Source organism: Aureobasidium subglaciale, assembly GCF_000721755.1.
Source record: "Aureobasidium subglaciale EXF-2481 unplaced genomic scaffold scaffold_20, whole genome shotgun sequence".
Taxonomy (NCBI): Eukaryota; Fungi; Ascomycota; class Dothideomycetes; order Dothideales; family Saccotheciaceae; genus Aureobasidium; species Aureobasidium subglaciale.
The window spans coordinates 88658-107281 of record NW_013566975.1 but is presented as its reverse complement, the minus strand read 5'-3'; the positions used below and the strand labels follow the sequence as shown (position 1 = coordinate 107281).

General features: G+C 50.1%; 10 protein-coding genes across 10 annotated transcripts; 7 read left to right on the top strand and 3 right to left on the bottom strand.

The window, feature by feature from the left end:
• Positions 1 to 17: 17 nt before the first annotated feature.
• Positions 18 to 1383, top strand: AUEXF2481DRAFT_47821 (uncharacterized protein; the record flags this gene model as incomplete). Its single annotated transcript, XM_013485733.1, has 6 exons — positions 18 to 42; positions 102 to 218; positions 276 to 363; positions 417 to 554; positions 615 to 1082; positions 1137 to 1383. 6 exons carry the CDS (start codon positions 18 to 20, stop codon positions 1381 to 1383), a joined length of 1083 nt encoding a protein of 360 aa, XP_013341187.1.
• A 407-nt stretch (positions 1384 to 1790) lies between these two features.
• Positions 1791 to 2759, top strand: AUEXF2481DRAFT_31890 (uncharacterized protein; the record flags this gene model as incomplete). Its single annotated transcript, XM_013485669.1, has 2 exons — positions 1791 to 2213; positions 2304 to 2759. The coding sequence occupies 2 exons, from the start codon at positions 1791 to 1793 to the stop codon at positions 2757 to 2759; spliced, it is 879 nt and encodes a 292-aa protein (XP_013341123.1).
• An 816-nt stretch (positions 2760 to 3575) lies between these two features.
• On the top strand, positions 3576 to 4082 carry AUEXF2481DRAFT_31889 (uncharacterized protein; the record flags this gene model as incomplete). Its single annotated transcript, XM_013485668.1, has 1 exon — positions 3576 to 4082. One exon carries the CDS (start codon positions 3576 to 3578, stop codon positions 4080 to 4082), a length of 507 nt encoding a protein of 168 aa, XP_013341122.1.
• Positions 4083 to 4229: 147 nt separating this feature from the next.
• On the top strand, positions 4230 to 4939 carry AUEXF2481DRAFT_412114 (uncharacterized protein). The gene has a single exon (XM_013485785.1). It carries the CDS (start codon positions 4376 to 4378, stop codon positions 4733 to 4735), a length of 360 nt encoding a protein of 119 aa, XP_013341239.1. The 5' UTR covers positions 4230 to 4375; the 3' UTR covers positions 4736 to 4939.
• On the top strand, positions 4735 to 5115 carry AUEXF2481DRAFT_91046 (uncharacterized protein). Its single transcript, XM_013485771.1, has one exon. The coding sequence runs from the start codon at positions 4742 to 4744 to the stop codon at positions 5108 to 5110; it is 369 nt and encodes a 122-aa protein (XP_013341225.1). The 5' UTR covers positions 4735 to 4741; the 3' UTR covers positions 5111 to 5115.
• A 114-nt stretch (positions 5116 to 5229) lies between these two features.
• Positions 5230 to 5693, top strand: AUEXF2481DRAFT_42736 (uncharacterized protein). Its single transcript, XM_013485701.1, has one exon. It carries the CDS (start codon positions 5299 to 5301, stop codon positions 5509 to 5511), a length of 213 nt encoding a protein of 70 aa, XP_013341155.1. The 5' UTR covers positions 5230 to 5298; the 3' UTR covers positions 5512 to 5693.
• A 1196-nt stretch (positions 5694 to 6889) lies between these two features.
• AUEXF2481DRAFT_42734 (glycosyltransferase family 25 protein) lies at positions 6890 to 8904 on the top strand. Its single transcript, XM_013485700.1, has one exon. The coding sequence runs from the start codon at positions 7323 to 7325 to the stop codon at positions 8502 to 8504; it is 1182 nt and encodes a 393-aa protein (XP_013341154.1). The 5' UTR covers positions 6890 to 7322; the 3' UTR covers positions 8505 to 8904.
• A 1012-nt stretch (positions 8905 to 9916) lies between these two features.
• On the bottom strand, positions 9917 to 11649 carry AUEXF2481DRAFT_42731 (uncharacterized protein). The gene has a single exon (XM_013485699.1). The coding sequence runs from the start codon at positions 11638 to 11640 to the stop codon at positions 10342 to 10344; it is 1299 nt and encodes a 432-aa protein (XP_013341153.1). The 5' UTR covers positions 11641 to 11649; the 3' UTR covers positions 9917 to 10341.
• Positions 11650 to 12137: 488 nt separating this feature from the next.
• AUEXF2481DRAFT_42730 (uncharacterized protein) lies at positions 12138 to 13090 on the bottom strand. Its single transcript, XM_013485698.1, has one exon. The coding sequence runs from the start codon at positions 12966 to 12968 to the stop codon at positions 12162 to 12164; it is 807 nt and encodes a 268-aa protein (XP_013341152.1). The 5' UTR covers positions 12969 to 13090; the 3' UTR covers positions 12138 to 12161.
• On the bottom strand, positions 13087 to 17889 carry AUEXF2481DRAFT_42729 (uncharacterized protein). Its single transcript, XM_013485697.1, has one exon. It carries the CDS (start codon positions 17756 to 17758, stop codon positions 13448 to 13450), a length of 4311 nt encoding a protein of 1436 aa, XP_013341151.1. The 5' UTR covers positions 17759 to 17889; the 3' UTR covers positions 13087 to 13447.
• Between the last annotated feature and the right edge of the window lie 735 nt (positions 17890 to 18624).

The window sequence follows — 18624 nt, the reverse complement described above, 5'->3', positions numbered from 1 at the left end:
GAATTCAGTTCTGCATCATGGTGTGCGGCGCTTCTGGCACTGGTGAGCAATACCCGGTCAAGATGACAGGTCAGCACAACGACTAACCATTGGCGCCCCAGGTCGCACCACCTTTGTCAACACACTCTGCGGCAAGAGTGTCCTCTCAGGTGTTGAGCACGACGACCCTGCCAACGCACACATCGAAGGTGGTGTCCAAATAAAGCCCGTCACCGTTGGTAAGACATCCTGATGCGTGTCCTCGCCACTACCACGCCGCTTACACTCGTCCACAGAGCTCGAACTCGATGAGGAGGGTACTCGCATCTCCCTGACCGTCGTTGATACCCCTGGATTCGGTGATCAAGTCGACAATGAATCAAGGTGCCTAGCTCCTGCCCGCGCCGAATCAATGGCCTCGACTGACACAAATCCAGCTTTGGCGAGATCGTCGGCTACCTCGAGCGCCAATACGACGACATTCTGGCCGAGGAGTCTCGTATCAAGCGTAACCCCAGATTCCGCGACAACCGCGTTCACGTCTTGCTCTACTTCATCACACCCACTGGTCACGGGTATGCTATCCCCATCCTCTGGTCCGAGCCTTCAACCCATTTCTGACATGTTTCCATTAGCCTCCGCGAACTCGACATCGAACTCATGAGACGCCTCTCCCCTCGCGTCAATGTCATCCCTGTCATCGGCAAGGCCGACTCCCTCACCCCCGCCGAACTCGCCGAGACAAAGAAGCTCGTCATGGAGGACATTGAGCACTACCGCATCCCCGTCTACAACTTCCCTTACGACATCGAGGAGGATGATGAGGACACTGTTGAAGAGAATGCCGAGCTCCGCGGACTCATGCCGTTCGCCATTGTCGGATCCGAGGAGACTGTCGAGATTGGAGGTCGTGTTGTCCGAGCCCGCCAATACCCTTGGGGACTCGTCGAGGTTGACAATCCACGCCACAGCGACTTCCTGGCCATTAGAAGTGCCCTGCTTCACAGCCATTTGGCCGACTTGAAAGAGATTACACACGACTTCCTCTACGAAAACTACCGTACAGAGAAGCTCAGCAAGAGCGTCGAAGGCGGAGCAACTGCGTACGTGACTCAGGACATAGCATCATTATCTTTGGGAACTAACGGCATCGGCAGCGATCACTCACTCGCTCCGGAAGACCTGGCCTCACAATCAGTCCGCCTTAAGGAGGAGCAGCTGCGCCGCGAAGAAGAGAAGCTCAAGGAGATCGAACTCAAGGTGCAGCGCGAGATCAACGAGAAGCGACAGGAGCTGTTGGCCAGAGAGAGCCAGCTGCGCGAGATTGAGGCGCGCATGCACAGAGAGCAGAGCGCAGCACTCAGCGTCAACGACACCGAGTCGACCGATGCCGGCGCCGCCTAAAGAAGTTTCCACAAAAGCAAATCATGTCAAGTGTCAGTCTACCACAGAGGCTTTTGTCCAGAGGGCTCGCGGGAAGAGTCCGCCTTTTTGTTTCCTTGTTCTTTCCCTCTCTCTCTTGCTTGCGCACAGTATTCCCCCTCACCTGATATCGCTGTATTCAAAAAGGCCTACCTTTAGTCTGTAATACCATCTTCAAAAGCACCTCTTTATCTTGTATCCGTATAGCTCTTTTGAATTAGTGCTGGCGGATACCCCTCGCACGTCGTACCTCGTACCTTGGCTATATAGACGGGCATGTGATTCTTGGCGTCGTCAACCATGCAGGTGTTCCTGTCGGATGCCACATGTACACAAGTCTTTGGTCAACTTGTAGCACAACATCTCAAGTTCATATATACAGATTAATCATGGCCGAACTCTTTGACAAAGCTCCCGAACTACCTCCTCCATTTGTAAACATTACGGGCATAGCCAACTTCCGCGACATTGGCGGCTACAGCACGACCGACAACCACTCGATCCGCTCAAAGCTCGTCTATCGCTGCGCCGACCCGAGTAAAGTGCAACCCGACGGTCTCGCCAAACTAAAAGAGCTAGGAGTCAAGAAAGTGTTCGATCTTCGCAGTATCCCCGAGATCTCGAAACAAGGACCTGAATGGGCGGGCGTCGAGGTCGAGAAGGAGGTCTTCGTGACCAGGGACGAGGGTAGCGATGAAGAGGTCAAGGAGGGAGACATCGAGAGGATATGGTGTCCAGTGTTTGAGAATACGGACTACGGTCCTGAACAGGTCGCTATACGTTTCCAGAATTATGCTAAGAAGGGCAGTGAGGTACGTTGTTCTCCTCTCCTACACGGTCACCATTTACCCTCTAAACTCTCAACACTATGAACAAGGAAGTCTAACTAAGTGTGATATCAGGGATTCGTAAAAGCATACGCAGACATCATGTCGAATGGCCCAAACGCCTACCGCACAATCCTCACCCACCTCGCTTCCCCCTCCCCATCTCCCTGTATAATCCACTGTACAGCAGGAAAAGACCGCACTGGTGTCATCTGCGCAATCCTCTACCTCCTCTGCCACGTCCCCACCGAGACAGTCGCAAAAGAATACTCACTTACTGACACTGGATTACAACATTTGGTTCCTCTGTTTACGGAACGCTTGCTCAAGAATCCGGCGCTGGTGGGCAACGAGGAGGGAGTGAAGAACATGATTTCTGCTCAGCCGGAAAAGATGGCTGCGACGATTCAGATGATTCAAAAAGTTTATGGTGGTGCTGAGGGGTATGTTAGAGATGTTGTTGGAATGAGCGATCAGCAGATTGAGCAGATCAGGAAGAACCTTTTGTCGAACGACAAGGCTAAATTCTAGATTGAGAAATGCGCATAACCAGGGTTTTGGCATAGAATAGGTATGGCTTCTATAGGTTTACCAGTATCGCGAGTGCTAGACTCTTGTCACGCGTGGAGCTTTGTCGAGGCACGATACTCATCAGGAGCTGGATGCACTATGATTCGACCCTTTGCGCGGACCATTTGACTCTGGAAAGGGCCGAGTCTCTTTACTCTGCTTCCGTCGTGGAAAACAGAGCGCGATTGACAGGATTCAGCATACCGAGAGGTAGGTAGGTAGGTTTTTGCTTTTTCCAGATTCAGCTCCACCTCCACACCAAAAAGACGTCACCGCGAAGCAGGGTGGGTAGGCAGATCATCGAACCCTACGCAATGAATTGTGTTAAGAGCTGCGATTGTTGCTTGCGCGAGTCAGGCTAATTTCCTATCTTCTATCCCACTATGACTTGCTTCTACTGCGACTCTCGAAAAGACCTGAGCGAGCGCACTTTCTTATATAACTCTTTGTTATATCGAACCATTCTGGTATCAAAGCTAATCATGTCACTTTCCTTGCCCAAGAATGCGACCGAAGTCGACACTGCTTAACAGACCAGTAATGAGAATGTTGCCCCTTCTGGCCCAGAGACGGAAGCTCGTAAAGATAGTGTACCTGAGGTTGATCTGACCACAGACTCCACCCCTAAACCCCATCTCACCTAAGGACCAGTGCACAAAACGCAGTATTTAGGAATCTACCATCAACGATCCAGACATCTACCCCGACGAGACTCTCGTGACCGACAGCTGCCAAGTCGTCCGCAACAAGATCAATAGACTGATTAAATCCGGCTAGATGAAAGTCACAGATTTTTGCTCTGCGATTGGTGCGAGCAGCAATCTGTACTATAACTTCATGCACAAGCATGGTACCATGAAGGGAGCAGATTTTGCAGCTTACCCAGCTGCATGTTCCTATTTCCAGAAGAGAGAGGACGCTGGATTGAAACCTCCTACTAAGAAACAAAAGACTAAGGATGACGACAAGGGTAAAAGCGAGACGACTAAGGATGACAAGTTGAATCTATGTGACGTTCATTCGGATGGTAGGAGACTAACCATCACAAGTAGAAAGACTACCGAATTACTGACAAAAATACTTCAAGGCGAAGAAACAGACTCCGTCCCCCGTCTACGACACCTGCGACGACATCCGCCGCAAAATAACCGCCTACCTCAAAAATACCCAACATCACCCAAGCACAATTTTCCCGCGATCTACACTCCCAACTGCACTCTGAAAACGCACCAAAAGGAATTTCTGCCTCCCAACTCCAATCTTTCCGCGGCAAAAAAGACCTGATGCTGGAATTACTAGCTCAGTGTTTTATGCGGCGTATGTGTTTTTCGAAAAGATGAGTATTGAGCAGGGTAAGGCGAAGAGTCAGAAGAGAAAGGAGATGGAGGAGGTTTGGGGGGAGAAGGGGTTTGATGTTAAGCATAAGACTAATAGTAGAGGATTAGTACTGACTTTTCTTTTCTGTTTTGTCTTCGTTTCGTTTCTCCTTCCTCCTGATCCACTCCCCAGTCTTTTCAGGTCGTATTGGTCAGGCCTCTTTCTGCAATTGTCCTCAAGAATCTTCTGCATGAAGGGCGATGTTGTCACTCTTGACAAGTACGGCAAATACCACAGCTACAGGTCGGGCACATCCTAGGCTGAAGAGCGAGTACGATCCAATTTTGAGGACACTCATGATGTTTCTTTTGGAGTTTTGGACTACTGCTGTTCCTTTTCCCGATTCCCTTTGTACTTTACAAGCTTGGGTGACCGTCGAAGTCGGATCTACCAAAAAGCAATTCGTCATCCACCAAGCCCTTCTCACCGCAAAGTCGCAGTACTTCGCGAGAGCTTTGTCTGGAAATTCCAAGAGGGCATCACGCGACTCTTTCAACTGCCTGACATATCACCGATCGTCTTCAGGATCTTTGTTGCTTGGCTGTACTACGGTAGATTGATGTACGATGCACTCGACGAAAACACGATACATGAAGATCTCAAGAGCCTCACGATCACCAACGAAGAACTCAGTCGGGAGCACACTCTCAAGGACACAACCTCTACCGAATCCGACTACGACTCCAACTCCGAGGACAGCGACAGCGATAGCGAAAGCGCTACAACAGGTGCAAGCAACTTTGGAGAAGGCATTTTTACGACTACAGAAACTAGGAGTCGCGCACCCTCAGACTCCGGATCAACCGACAACACCGAATCCACCGAAGACATGCACGCAGGCGACGGCCCAAAGACCTGGAGAGCTTGAATTCCAATCAAGCTATACATATTTGCTGACCGCTTCGATATCCGCGAGCTCAGAGACGATGCTTTGACCGCTCTGCTCGGTACGTTAGAAGAAGATGTCATGGAAATGGAGGAGATCTGTTACATCTACATGAACACTTCTACTAGATCGAATCTCAGAAAATTCTCAGAGCATCATGCTACTTACTGCGATTTCTTTGATCTGCCTGTAGCGGAAGTCGAGAGGCTACCCGTTAAATTCCTTGTTGGTGTGGTGATGACGAGTGGCAAGAAGCTGGAGAAGGAACTGGAGGCAAAAAAGAAGGCAGACTCGGAGACTACAGCCATTGTCAATCCACCCTTCGAGAACGACATTTGCCTTTACCACGAACATACTACCAAGAAGGAAATGAAGGCATGTCGTGCCCGCCGTGGGACCAGCCAACAAGTGAAGAGTGAGACAAAAGCTCTCAAGCCGGCACTACGGTAATGGTGGGTGACTGAGGAGACGAAGGCTACCCATCTCTGTACTTCACACTGATATACGGCCTCAACTCAAGGGTTTTTTGGGAGCACGTGGTGTAGGTAGTCTTTTCAGGGTCATTAAGGTTAGACTACTTCGAGTCATCTATACATAGTTGTGCCCATGCATCGAACTCTCCTTGCACACCATTATCTGACCAAGTGAACGCCGAAGTGATGCGATCTCGCGCGCTTCTTCTTCTATTGCCTACACAACTTGATCTCTTTTCGCTCTTGAGCTTTCGACTCATCACTCCAGCCGGGATTTCACATCGCCGAATCAGACTATCACTCCAACACTCTGGCTTACTGCTTTCCCTCCCACTTTGCCTCTTTCTCTCTTACTTGTACCCGCCACTTCAGCATACACACTTCTACTTTAAACAACCCGAGGTGTTACGCAAATCCCTGTCATCCAGCAACATGGCTCTCTCCACGATCACCAAGGCCAACATGTCTGACAAGATGAAGTTAGCAGAGTAGCACATTGATGCCCGTGTTCACCGACTAAGAACTTTTCCTCAACCGACATGAGATTTGCGAAAAAGGGCAGAAGAATTGAGAGTTAAAGAGAGAAACAGATGAGAGGAATGAGAGAGCGCAGGGCACTGCTTGCATTTTACGGACCAGGCTCTTCAAGCTTGTAGGGTACCGGACACCGAAGATAGATCTTTTGGCGAGAACACTCGTTGAATCAACGATGCGAAATCCTCATACCTACATCATTATCGTACACCCGACGGAGCGATGTTTTCTACCTCAACTCCAATAGTTCGTGAAATTCGCATGTAGTATAGCGTTGAGCTGTAAAAGACGTTGCGGGAATGCGACGTGATCCAAAGTGCAGCAAGCTAAGTCGCAAGAAGTCAAGGTTTGGCTGAAAAATAAGCGCAACGGCGACAATTGTAGCCGAAACGGTAATTCTCGACTTTTCAGCCCGAAGGTTTTGTGTGGCAGGTATTCAAGCAGAAAGGGAGCTGAAAAGACGTTGACGGGCACTACAGGGGAAGGAATGATCTTCAAACAGCCACTTGCCTGCCGACATGAGGCAGTTGAAAGTTGCGGCTTCTTGCATCATGTCAAAGTGTAGGTATCTTGAATTGGTTTGGGAAGCGACGACATGCTGGCTGGAAAGTCTCGAAGTCAGAAAATTAGATGGGTAATTACAGGGAATTGCATGGCGCTTTGTGATTGGTGTTGGGGAAGGAAACAGTACATTGTCCGTTGCGCATACTTTTCCCTCAGCCACGTGGGCAAGAGCGACGGGTTCAGACAATATGTATTAGGATGTCCAATAGTTGAGCAATTGAGATGATTTTTTGATTGTTTCGCAATATAGTCTGACAGGCTGACAGGAGTGCAATTAGTCTGGATTGATGAAAGTCTTGAGGGGTTGATGAGAGGTGATGACGGTCGGGCCAGGGCTTGTCGATCCTTTTGACCAAGTTTCTCCATACTTGTCGCACCACGAGGCTTGGTGTGGGACGTGTTGCGCGGCGACTTGCTCTGACATGTTCTCATTTCTGGAGAGGCTGTCAATCCATCTCTCTCTCTCTCTCTCTCTCTCCGACACTTTGGATTCTTGACTTCTTGCAGACTCGCCGGCTCCCCTCTATCCTCGCACAATTTCGCAGTTCCGGCACTTGAACGCCTCTGCCGCGCGCCACAGCAGCTTGGCGGATGTCCGTACCGCTCAATCATACAAGCTGATAGCGCTGCGTTTATTCTTCGTATCCCCTCCACGTTCCTCGCCAGCCCTCCACACCAGCAGCAGCAACAATGGTTGCGCCGCGATTGCCGCCGCTCTATGTGCTGATCGGCCTGAGTGTGCTCTCTCTGATCATCTACTTCAGAAGCAGCGTCAGCTCAAGCATTCCTTCCTTTTCCATCAGCCATCAAAGTCCCGCCAACTCGACGCTGGGCTTCGGCGGTCTGTTTGTTGTCTCTGGTCCTGGAAGTCCACGCCGCAACAACTTGATCCAATCCGCAAATGTCACCGACCTCCACTTTACCATCCCCACGTTACCGACATGGTCCGAAGAACAAATCATAGCCTTCAGAGGCAAGGACGATAAGTCGTCAATCACAAACGGTTCCGTCCGCGCATGGTTAAGCCACAACCTCGTACTTAACGAGTTCCTCAAGTCTGGACTCGAGACTGCCCTTATCTTGGAAGATGATGTTGATTGGGACATTCGTTTGCGCACACAACAGGTACCGCTCGCTGCTACGGCCGCCCGCGCGTTGCTGCCTCCTGCAGGAGACGAATACCCCTGGGGACACCCCGACGATTGGGAGCTTTTCTACGTCGGACACTGTGGAGACTACTTTACAACCCTCGACGAGCCCGTTGGTGTCGGTATTGTTCATCCGAACAACCTGACGGACCTTGCACACGTTGTCTACCCCGATCAGACTCTACCTCGCAGAACTGACCTGCACCCCTTTACCTCATCTCTCCTCACCGCATTTGACATACCTGAGAAGTCACGCATAGTCCATAGGTCTGTTTCACCGCTTTGTACCTTCGGCTACGCCGTTACTCGTGCCTCCGCCAGACGACTCATCGAGGAATATGCTCCCGTGACAGGCAACCGCGGCGACATCGACCACGCATACGACGTTGCCATCCTGACCGCCTGCCGCGACAAGGGACTCCGCTGTTTCACAGTCAACCCTGAACTCATGCACCATATGGAGGGCGAGAGTCTGATTAGCACTCTAGACAACAAAAAGTGGCGTCCACCGGTTGACAAAGCCGGTCTTAAGCAGACCTACTGGAGAGGTGAAACTAGCAATATCGGATGTGGCTTCTGGAGCAGAGACTTCAGCTGGAACGGCGACAAAGATAAACTTAATCATTTCAAGGCAGAAGTTGGCCAGAAAGGTCAATGTTTGAAAAAGGGTCGCTTGCCCAATGGCGATCGGATTGATGAGAGCAAGCTGCAGGCCAGCAGATAATTCACTTCCCATTATGTTTCTTGATGCTCAACATTGAACAGAAGAATTGAGCTACTTTCGCATTGCGGTGGACGACATGCTCGTATTCACTGACTAGGGCGGCGTTTTTGGGATTTGCTCCGATTGCATGATGGTGGATGGATTGTGATCCACCACATTTTTCTTTCTTCTCTTCTGTTTTTTTTCTTTACTTCCTCGCTCTTCGAGACTTTCCTTTCATCATAGCGCATCTCTGTACGTAACAACTTCGCTTCCCGCCACTTCCCAAACCAAGTAGCTGCTTTTGGTTCCCTGCTTCGATTGTTATCGACGTCACATGTCCTCTGAGGCACCGCAGACCGTCTTTAAAAGTATCTACGATCTAAATAATACCGAAACCTTCTCCTTCCCTCGCAGGTCCGTCTACTAAATCGCTTACAAACTACAACAACACCTTGACAGACACGCGCCCGTGTCGTGCCGAACTTCATGTTTTCTGAAATGCCGCCCTTACAATGACTTTAATTGAGCCGGCGACGTTCATGTCTGCACAGAAATGCTCCATGTCTATACCTTGATGTGAGCGACTCGATCTCTCTAGAGGACTCGACTCTGCACTTTTCGTCAGCTTTTACTCTCTCAATGCAGGGGTCACTAGTCTTCTGGAACGTCACCGTAGCTCTACATCTACGAATTGAACACAGTCGATATCAAATGCATCTCTTTGAAAAAGAAAAGCCATGATCTCTTTTTACAGTAAGCCTGTCCAGAGGTGACTACAGGATCAAGAACGAGGCAAGGACGCTCAAAATTTCACGACGCTCTTTCACTGGTCACAATTAAGACATTTTCCCGCCACGGCTCTGCAAACATTTGTTTTGTTAGACAACATGTCTGTGTTTTTATTGTTTTTCTGAGTGATTTCCTGGCTGTGCCCTCCCGATTCACACGACTCGTGGCACGCAGATGGGGTAAACCTGTCTGACCAGCATAGTGACCAATGCGAGCCACGATCTCCGTGGGCAGATGATCAATGCTGTCATATTTCAATATAAGCATGCAAGGTGATAGCGAGACATCATAACTGTTGGAGAGATTCCGATCGTTCCATCATGAGTAGACGTGGTTGTCGGATGTATTGCTTGGATGAAAGGCTGACGATGAAATACAGTTAGCAACGCGAGATGGTGTAGGACGGCGGGCGCAGAGAATCTGAGGATGCGTAAGAAGAATAGAGAGACGCAGGTAACCTCAGGAAGTGATTACATACACCAATCATCCGGTGGAAGATTGGTGGACACGCCAAGCAAATGGTCGTCGTCTGGTATCGACCAATAGGATTGACTATGTACGGCAACTGTAGTCGCTGGGAGAACCTAGCGGACTGATTGTAGGCAGCGACTATCAGTCGTGCTCGAGCTTAGTGCGTCGCCGGCCAATTGATCGTGTAAACCGCTCTCGTTGTCACTCAGGGGTAGAGAGACGAGTCAAGTAGGCGGGATACAATGTTTGATGGCGGAGGTCGCTAAGCCGTCGCAGAGCTCTACGAGCTTCAGTGTAATGCTTTCCAGAGTAAAACTGTGAGCGCATGCTAGTGCAGGGATGAAGATCGCTGCTCCTTGTCGCGATCCATATACTTCAAGATTAAACACCATGCAGGCGAGCTACAAACTCACAACAATGGAGTCGGGAATATACGAGCGTCAAATAGGAATGAGGAAATAGATTGGCAACACTAGTTCTCTCGGATACTAATGTTCTAGCAGGCTCGTTCGCCGCTTCCAATATGGATGTTGTCCAGCTTTCTGGATATATACGCCGAAGTGGTCATTGTCACCTCCGGGTCGCGGCTGTATTCTCAATCCTGTGCATCGATGGTAGTTTCGTCACCGCCATTTTCTTCCAGATCCTTATCCTCCAGGACCTTGAGTCTGGCACTCAAAGACTTCAGACCTCGCACAATCTGATCGCGACTCTTGAACTCATGAGTCTCCATGCAAGCTTCAAGAAGAGCAATCCCTCGGGGGTAGATCTCAGGCTGCTCAATTCTCAGTCCGGCGAAGTAGCAGTACTCGAGGTCGTGCAGTGAGTTGTGGTCGTCCTCAGAAGAAAGCTCATCAAAGATGTTGCTCCACTCCGAGTCCATGAACAGACAGTCGTGAATCTCGAGGTATTTGAGCTGTCTGTTGCGCTGCAGAAAGACATCGAGCTTTCCTCTCCAGAACCATTGCACTTCTTTAAGGATTAGTCTTGTCACAGAGTTTGTTGGTAACCAGGTTGTAAGCGCCTGAAAGTCTCCAACTATAGCTATAGTGGTACCAGCTTGGAGTTCGAGGGATCTGGTGGCGGGTACATAGTGCATGAAGTCGACGGAACTTCTTGACTCTCGACTTGTGTGCCTCTCAGGAAAGCGTCGTGACATCAAATCGCCACCTGGAACATCGTGTGATGGATTGTCTAGTTGATGGCCAGCTCCTGTACGTCCATTGATGTAGTGGAGAATGCTTGTTGGACCAGAACTTCTGTAATTGAAGCCGAGGATAGTGCCCGCAAGTGGTGATCCAGAGAGCCTGACTGCTTGTAAATACGCAGAGATAATATCCTGCATCGCTCCACGGTCTAGAGATCTTGGTGGGGATCTGAGCACTGCGGTTGAGATGTCACTGTCCTCGGGCAGAAGACTGAGCCAGCCCCAACCGTCATAAGGACCACCGTTGCAGTAAACCTGTATCGTGATCGGCTGAATACCCCAGAACTTGAGATTCCTCAGCACCAAAGTGAGAAGGTGCTCAAAAGCACCGCTCTGCAGACAACGATGCTGTTCTTGACGAAACGCAGCTCTTGCCACGACCTTTGAGATTTGGTCTCCGATGTTGTCGTATCGAGCATTCCAGATCTGTGGGATGGGCGGAGGCTGTAGCAAGATACTGTTGAATCCAAGCTGACGTATATAAGGTCCGACCTTGGGGTTGGCAGACATCAGGAGTAGCTCAAACATGCTGGTGTGCGAAATGACATGACTTCTTTGGATAAAAAATGCTTCCCCGAAGGGCTTCGCTGCCGCATCATGGAAGGTTTTGCAGGTGAAGCGGAAGGCTCTGAGATCCTGAACTTCTGCTAGGGAAGCAATAAGAGTCATAATCTCGGTCGGGAACATGATCAGTGATTGGATCATCATGGATTAGGGTATAGAACAGATGATTGAGGGGCAAAAGTTGTTCAGGAAACTGTAGTGTTGCTTTGTAACAGAGAAGTTTCAGAGCGGTTGGCTGAAAGACATACATACAGAGGCACACATGCGTCTTCAGAAATGTTGTTGGCAGTGGTCAGCATGATTCGAGCGTGTTGAGGTCAAATGCAAGATTTGAACCATGATCATGAATGATAGCAATATCATGCTAAGCTCAAGTGTTGCAGCATGTGTCAAGCAGGTTCGGCTTCTGATGTCAAAAGTTATAGGACTAACTATCATGCAGTGTTTGCTGCCAAGTTGGACAAACATTTTAGACGTGTCACAAGTTACTCTCCTCGAGGATATGGTACGTATAAACAGGCTGTGAGAAGGTAAAATGATATCTCGATTGTGATGCGTGAAAGGTGAGAAAGCCGTATCTCATGACACTCCTGTGTCCAAAGAATTCGATCCAAAAAATCTTTCTGCATTCATATGCGCCTCATTTAGGACCAGTGATACATCGTGGAGCAACGATAGTTTCCCACGGCATAGGCAGCAACGTTCAAACCAAGCTCGACACCCATGTCTTCCATCACCTGAAACTCAAACTTTCTTTCGTCCTCGACGTCCATCCGGTCTTCGAGCCCCGAGAGTCTTCTTTTCAGGAGTTTGTAGCCATGACCAAGACCATCAACTCTCGTAGCAAGCTCTTCCTTCTTTATCTTCATCTGGTCAATGGCCTTGCGCAGTCCGTTACAGCACAGTCCCTGCTTCTCCTTGTCTTCCTGCATCCCCTCGATCATTGCGCGAAGATTGTCACAGCGACTACCCACCTCCTGACACTCTCTTTCCATCCACTCACCCGCATTAGCGAGCATCTCAACCCTCTTGCTCAGCCTAGACAACTGCAATCCATGACTGTTTGCTCTGACCTCCAACTGCTTGATCACTCTCTCCTGACCCATGCGCTGTGCATCAAGCTTTGCGAACTTTTCATCCACAATTTTGAGAGTTTCACGGATGCGTGACTTGCGATCTGTGTTCATGCAAAGTTGTTCGTGGAAGTTTTTGGCTGTGTGGGCTTCGTGGAGTTCGTTTAGGTGGGTTTGGTGGGCGAGGGCTTTTTCGAGGTAGGTGATGCGTGAGAGAATGTTTGACATCTCAGGAGTGGTGGTGTTGGATTCGCGCATGGCGGCGGCAGAGGGTGGCAGGAATTGACTGTCTTGAGATGTGATTCGGACAAGACGAAGGCCATGGTCAACCTTGAGGAGCTCGACAGGTCTAGGCGCAGAGTTGTCCTGATCTGCCATTTCGATGATGTGTTTGATGTTGTTGTAAGTTTGTTGATGTAAAGCGGCAGCGGGAATAAAGGGGGGAGCTCTGGTTATGAAAGTGGTCCTGGGAGGTTAGACAGAGTGAAAGTGTTGTGAAGGTGTTGTGAAGGTGAGATGTCTCACAGCCCAGATGGCTTGGAACACGCCTGTCAGAATGCAGAGATGTAACACGCTCGATAACCATGAGCTGTGAGACAACCAATTCTCTGGCCTCCATCGAAAGACAACATCCCTGCAAAAATGTTTTTGCATTTATATAGCGCCCAGCAGACAACATCAAGCATGGAGGAGAGCCCTCGAATGTCATAGATTGTAAAAATTGAGTCAGATGGATGGGAGAAAATTAATGATACGAAAGTGAATTGAATGTCTATATTGGTATTACGTGATGCCCCAGTCTATGTTGAACGCCGCGCTGATAAGCAGAAGAAATGGTATGATTGGAAGAAAACTTTTTACTCGGCCTTCTTGGAAGCCTTGGTTCTGAGCTTCATGAGGCCGAACACAAGAGCATAACCAGAAAGAGCGAAAATGACACAGATGGCTGCATCTCTCCAGCCGTAGTAGTAGTCCTTCAAGTTGAGAGTAGCAAGGTAGTCGCTACCACGAGTGTATTGACAGACGTGGCAGTCGGAAGTAGCATCAGGATTGATGAGGTTGGAAGCAGCACCCATACCTTGCAGGTAGTTGGCAAGGTACGATGCGCAAGTCTGACCTGAAGGAGGGTCGAAGATGGCAAACTCGGATTGCTTGCAGTGCACTTCTTGATCGAAGCTGGTGAACACGAGGAGTGAGCCCATCAGGTAGTTGAAGGGGTTAAGGTAGTACAACCAGTAGCGCCAGAATGGTTGGATTTGGCTGTAAGGAACCAAGACACCACAGAAGGAAACGAGTGTACCGATGATAAGAGGGTTGACAAGGGAAGCGAAGACGGCGTTGGGGGCGTAGGCAGCGACGAACTGACCGATACCAGTGTAAATGAACTGGTAGACCAACATGACAAAGAATACAGAGCCTGCGGAAGAAGACTCCGAAGGGAAGCCAACAGTGTAGTAGAAGCAGACAAAGTAGAGAGTGGCACAGATGACGAGGTAAGGAACCTCAGACACGATGAGACCAGTAGTGAAAGCCTTCCAGTCGTACATCTTACTCTTCTTCTCACGAGTTTCGTACACATCGCGGCGCTCGATGAACAGAGGCTGCAACTGAGCGATGACACCAGGAGCGACGAAGATGTAGTTGAAGAGGGCGAAAAGGTTGAGTTGGAGATCAGCGACTCCGTTACCAATCATCCAAAAGGTGAAGCCCATGAACAAAGCGGTACCAATGTGAAGCATAATCTTGTTCATGATGTAGTCGGTGTTACGGTAGATGGAAATGTTCATGCGGTTGCTGACCAATCTAGTCTGGGTCCAAAGCGAAGTGGCGAACTCGTAGCCGTCGTCCTTGGTACCAGGAGGCTTGTCAGCGGCGTCCTTGATCATGGCCTCGAGTTCTTCATGCATCTTCTTGTTCTCGGGAGAGTCCAACCAGACTTGGTGCCAGTCCTTGCCTTGCGAGAGGGAGCCAGAGCAGACATCAATCATGTGCTCAGCAGGATTGCTGCTAGGAGGGCATGCGGCGTCGTAACGTCCGAAATACTCTTTGATAGTGTTGGCACCGTCTCCGATATCACCGAAGTAAACGGTCTTGCCGCCCTTGGTGAGCAGGAGAAGAGTGTCAAACTCGGCAAAGAGTTGAGCAGAAGGCTGATGAATAGTGACGAGGACAGCTTGGCCGACATCGGCTAGTTTGCGGAGGAAGCGGACGGTGTTGAAAGCGGCCTGACCGTCGAGACCAGAAGTGGGCTCGTCGAGGAAGATGAGAATAGAAGGCTTAGAGACGAGCTCAACACCAATTGTAACACGCTTTCGCTGTTCGATGGACAGACCGGCTCCAGGTTTGCCAATAAGAGTGTGCTCGATGTCGTGAAGTTCCAGTAAATCAATGATAGTATCAACGTAGGCAAGCTTCTCAGCATCGGGAGTCTCACGACTTTGGCGAAGAAGAGCGGAGAATTCGAGGGCTTCTCTGACAGTGGTCAAAGGCTCGTGAACATCAAGTTGCTCACAGTAGCCGGCGGAACGTTGGAAGGAGACAGAAAGGGGGCGACCATCAACAAGTACCTCACCCTTGATAGTACCGTCAGTCTTGCGCTGAGCAAGGACATCGAGGAGAGTGGTCTTTCCAGCACCCGAACTTCCCATGAGAGCGCCGAGCATACCGGGCTTGACGTAACCGTGAATGTTGTCGAGGAGGACTCTGTCACCCGATGGTGTCTTGACAGTGTAGGTGAGGTTTCTCCAGGTGAAAATACTGGTGTTGCGAACGAGCTGATCATTGTTCTCAGATTCGGACTTGGACTTCTCGTTCTCACCCGCAGGGACTTGGGTGTCAGCGCTGGAGATGGAGGCTTGAGACTTCTCGGCTTGGTTCTCCTCGTCGTTGGGAGTGTTGTTCATGACAGCCTTAGCAAGGTGAGCCTTCTCACGGGGAACCAGGAGGAAGCCGTTGGTGTTGCCATTTTCGCCCCAGCGAAGAGTGAAGAAGATGGTCAAGCCAACAAAGAAGAACCACCAGGCGAACAGAATACCAACATTGCGCCAGATGTGGGATGAGCTGTAGGACAGACTGTCTAAGTACTGCTCTCCAGTGACCTCAGTGGCACCGGGGAGAGCACCACGAACACCGGCGCAAGCTTGAAAAGCAGCGTCGGCATATCCAGGGCCGTTGGGAACAAGGTTGTTGTTGACACAGGGGATGACACGACCTTTGAACTCGTTGCCGAGGAGAGATTCGAAACCGTAGGACATGGGGTTGATCCAGTAGATCCAAACGAACCAAGGGTGCATCTCAGGCTTGGGGATCTGGTATCCGATGTATGTGATGAGCGCACTGATGGTGAAACCTGAAACCTTGGAAGCTGCATCGAATGTCGGGAAGGCGGCGCCGACAGCTCTGAAAAGGGCTGTCATAACCAGCGTCGAGAGGTAGATAACGAACCAGTAGGTGAAGAAAGCAGCAGCAGTCACCTTAAGGCCAACCATAAAGTATAGCACGACAGAGAAAACGCTGATTTGGAAGACGAGTACTGGTAGATCGCAAGCGATTTGAGCAAGACAGAAAGCGGCGGGGTTGTAGAAGGCGAAGGCCTTGTGCTTGGCCAAAATGGGACGACCGGAGAAGGAGTCCGTGACCTCGGACATAGCCAAAAGCGCGTTGAAGAGTAGAGACAGGAAGAGAGCACCGCCCTTGATGAACAGACCAGAAGAGTTATTGGGAGCGTTGTAGAAGAGAGAACCAGAAATCAGTGCTTGAACCAAAGTAGAACCTTGCTTGATCAGGAAAGTTGCCTTGTCACCCCACAGAATTTCGTACTGTCTGATGATGCAAGCTTTGACCTGCGATTGGAAGCCTACGGTGTTGGGACTGCTACTGGGAATTCCTCTGGCCTTGTCCTCGTGCGTCGCCTTCTGGAAGTCGGCAGTCCACTCCTTGGCGCGTGAGCTTTTGGGGAAGTCAAGCTCCTTGTCCATCTTGGCCTTGATTGAGGACTTCTCAAAGTTCTCGCGGATGGCCACGGCAGTTCTAGGGAACTGTGCTTCAAAGCCATTTCTGATCTTGCGCTCGGTAGGAACAGTGACACCGGTCAGAAAATCAGCAACGTTGGCGGCGTCATCGCAAATAAAGCCAAGCTTTTCCATGAAGGGGCGGGCTTGAGCGCGAGGGCCGTAGTAGATCTGCTTGCCTTCGTCGAGCACCAATACCTTGTCGAAGAGGTCGTAAATGCCGTTTCCAGCTTGGTAAAGAGTGACGATAGTGGCCAAGCCGTTCTTGTCAGTCATCGCACGTAGGGCGCGGGTATATTCCAGAGCAGTTGAGGCATCCAGACCACGAGTAGAGTTATCCCAACAGTAGACACTGGCCATTGTCGCAAGTGTTTCAATGATGGAAACTCTCTTGCGCTCACCACCACTCACACCACGGACGTACTCGTTTCCGACCTTAGTATCAGCTGTGTGACCAATGCCCATCGATCTGAGGAGGAAGTCCTTGTACTCGGTGCGGAATTGCTCTCGGGTTTCGGTGCCTTCCGGCAGGTTGTCGGGCACCTTCAGGCGAGTTGCGAAGTCCATAGTGCGACCGACTGTGAGAGTAGGGAAAAAGAGTTCATCTTCGGTGTTCATGGCGATTTGACCTCTGTACTTCTGAGCCTCCTTGGGATCCATGGTACCGAAGTTGATGTCACCCTCGATCTCAGCGTAACCCGCTCTTCTGTTTGAGAGCATCTTCAGAAGTGTAGTGCAACCAGCGCCAGGACGACCGAGCACAAGAAGCATCTCTCCAGGCTTCACGCATCCCGAGCTGTTGTCGATGATTGTCCTGAGAGGTGCAGGGTGACGTCCTTCCTTGATGTGTTGGGGAATGTTGAACTGACTCAAGAAGTTCTCGTTGTAAGCTGCATCGGCACCAACACCCTTGATGGTGAGGTTGTTCCAGGTAACTCCAAGCTTGCGTCCGGTTGCAGGGTCATTCTCGGCGTATCTCTTGACTTCGGGCATTAATGCCCAGTCTTCGGCTTTGCTAATATGCTCATCATCCTTGTGCTCCTCGTAGTCGGAGAAGCCTGAGCGAGCAGACACAGTGCGAGAAATGCGACGCATGAGATCGTCGCCAAAGCCTTGATTGAGCGAGGGGGCCCAACCCTGTTGGCTGTTGGTAGCCATTATGTGAAAGAGTGAAGCGTATGCAGAATTGGCAGTTTGTTAACTCCTATGTACGAGATTGCACCAACTGACAATTGCCTCGAGGGGATGTTTCCCGAATTGAGGTGATTGAAGAACGAAAAGAATTGGACGGTTTGAGCTTGAGTAGAAATCTGCAAGGCGCGATGCCCAGGTATTATATACAAACGCCTCGTCGCAATTAGCCCAACAGCAATCGAAGACGGTGTTTTTCTGTCAAGGGTTGTACCGACTTCAGAACTGTGATTGGCACTAATCTACCGGAGGGCGGACTTCGTAGCTTCCAGACCAATTAGAAACGCGCATTTCTGCCAAGATATGGTGCAAAATGTCAAAGCATCGCCTAGAACTTCTTTCGAGAGATGACGTGTGGGGCGGCCTCGGAGGCTTTTGGTAACCGCCCTGCCGAAACCCTCAACACTGAAACGGCAACACTCCTGATTAGGCTCGGATTTTGATAGATCACATACAGATGCCGACTGGCTTATCGTACATGTGTGGATCGTGGAAGCTGCTAACATCCGGGGTCCTTCTTCTCCATTCTTTCGAGCGACTTTGAAGATAGATCTTCTCGGCGACGGCACAACAACACCACTCCACATCTTGCGGCGCTTCCAATCGCACTTACGAATCATCCTACGACAAAACATTGGCAAATGATCACACCACTAACGATGCACAGCTTGCAGTGCTGACAATGAACTCTCGCACTACCCCGATACTCATGTGCAATTTCTTGAATATGTCAGACTGATCCTCTACACAAGACACTCGCGAGAGGAGACGCGGACGACGGTCCGAAATCTTGATGTTGTCTGCCTGATGGCGTGCCTTGGCCGCAAACCATC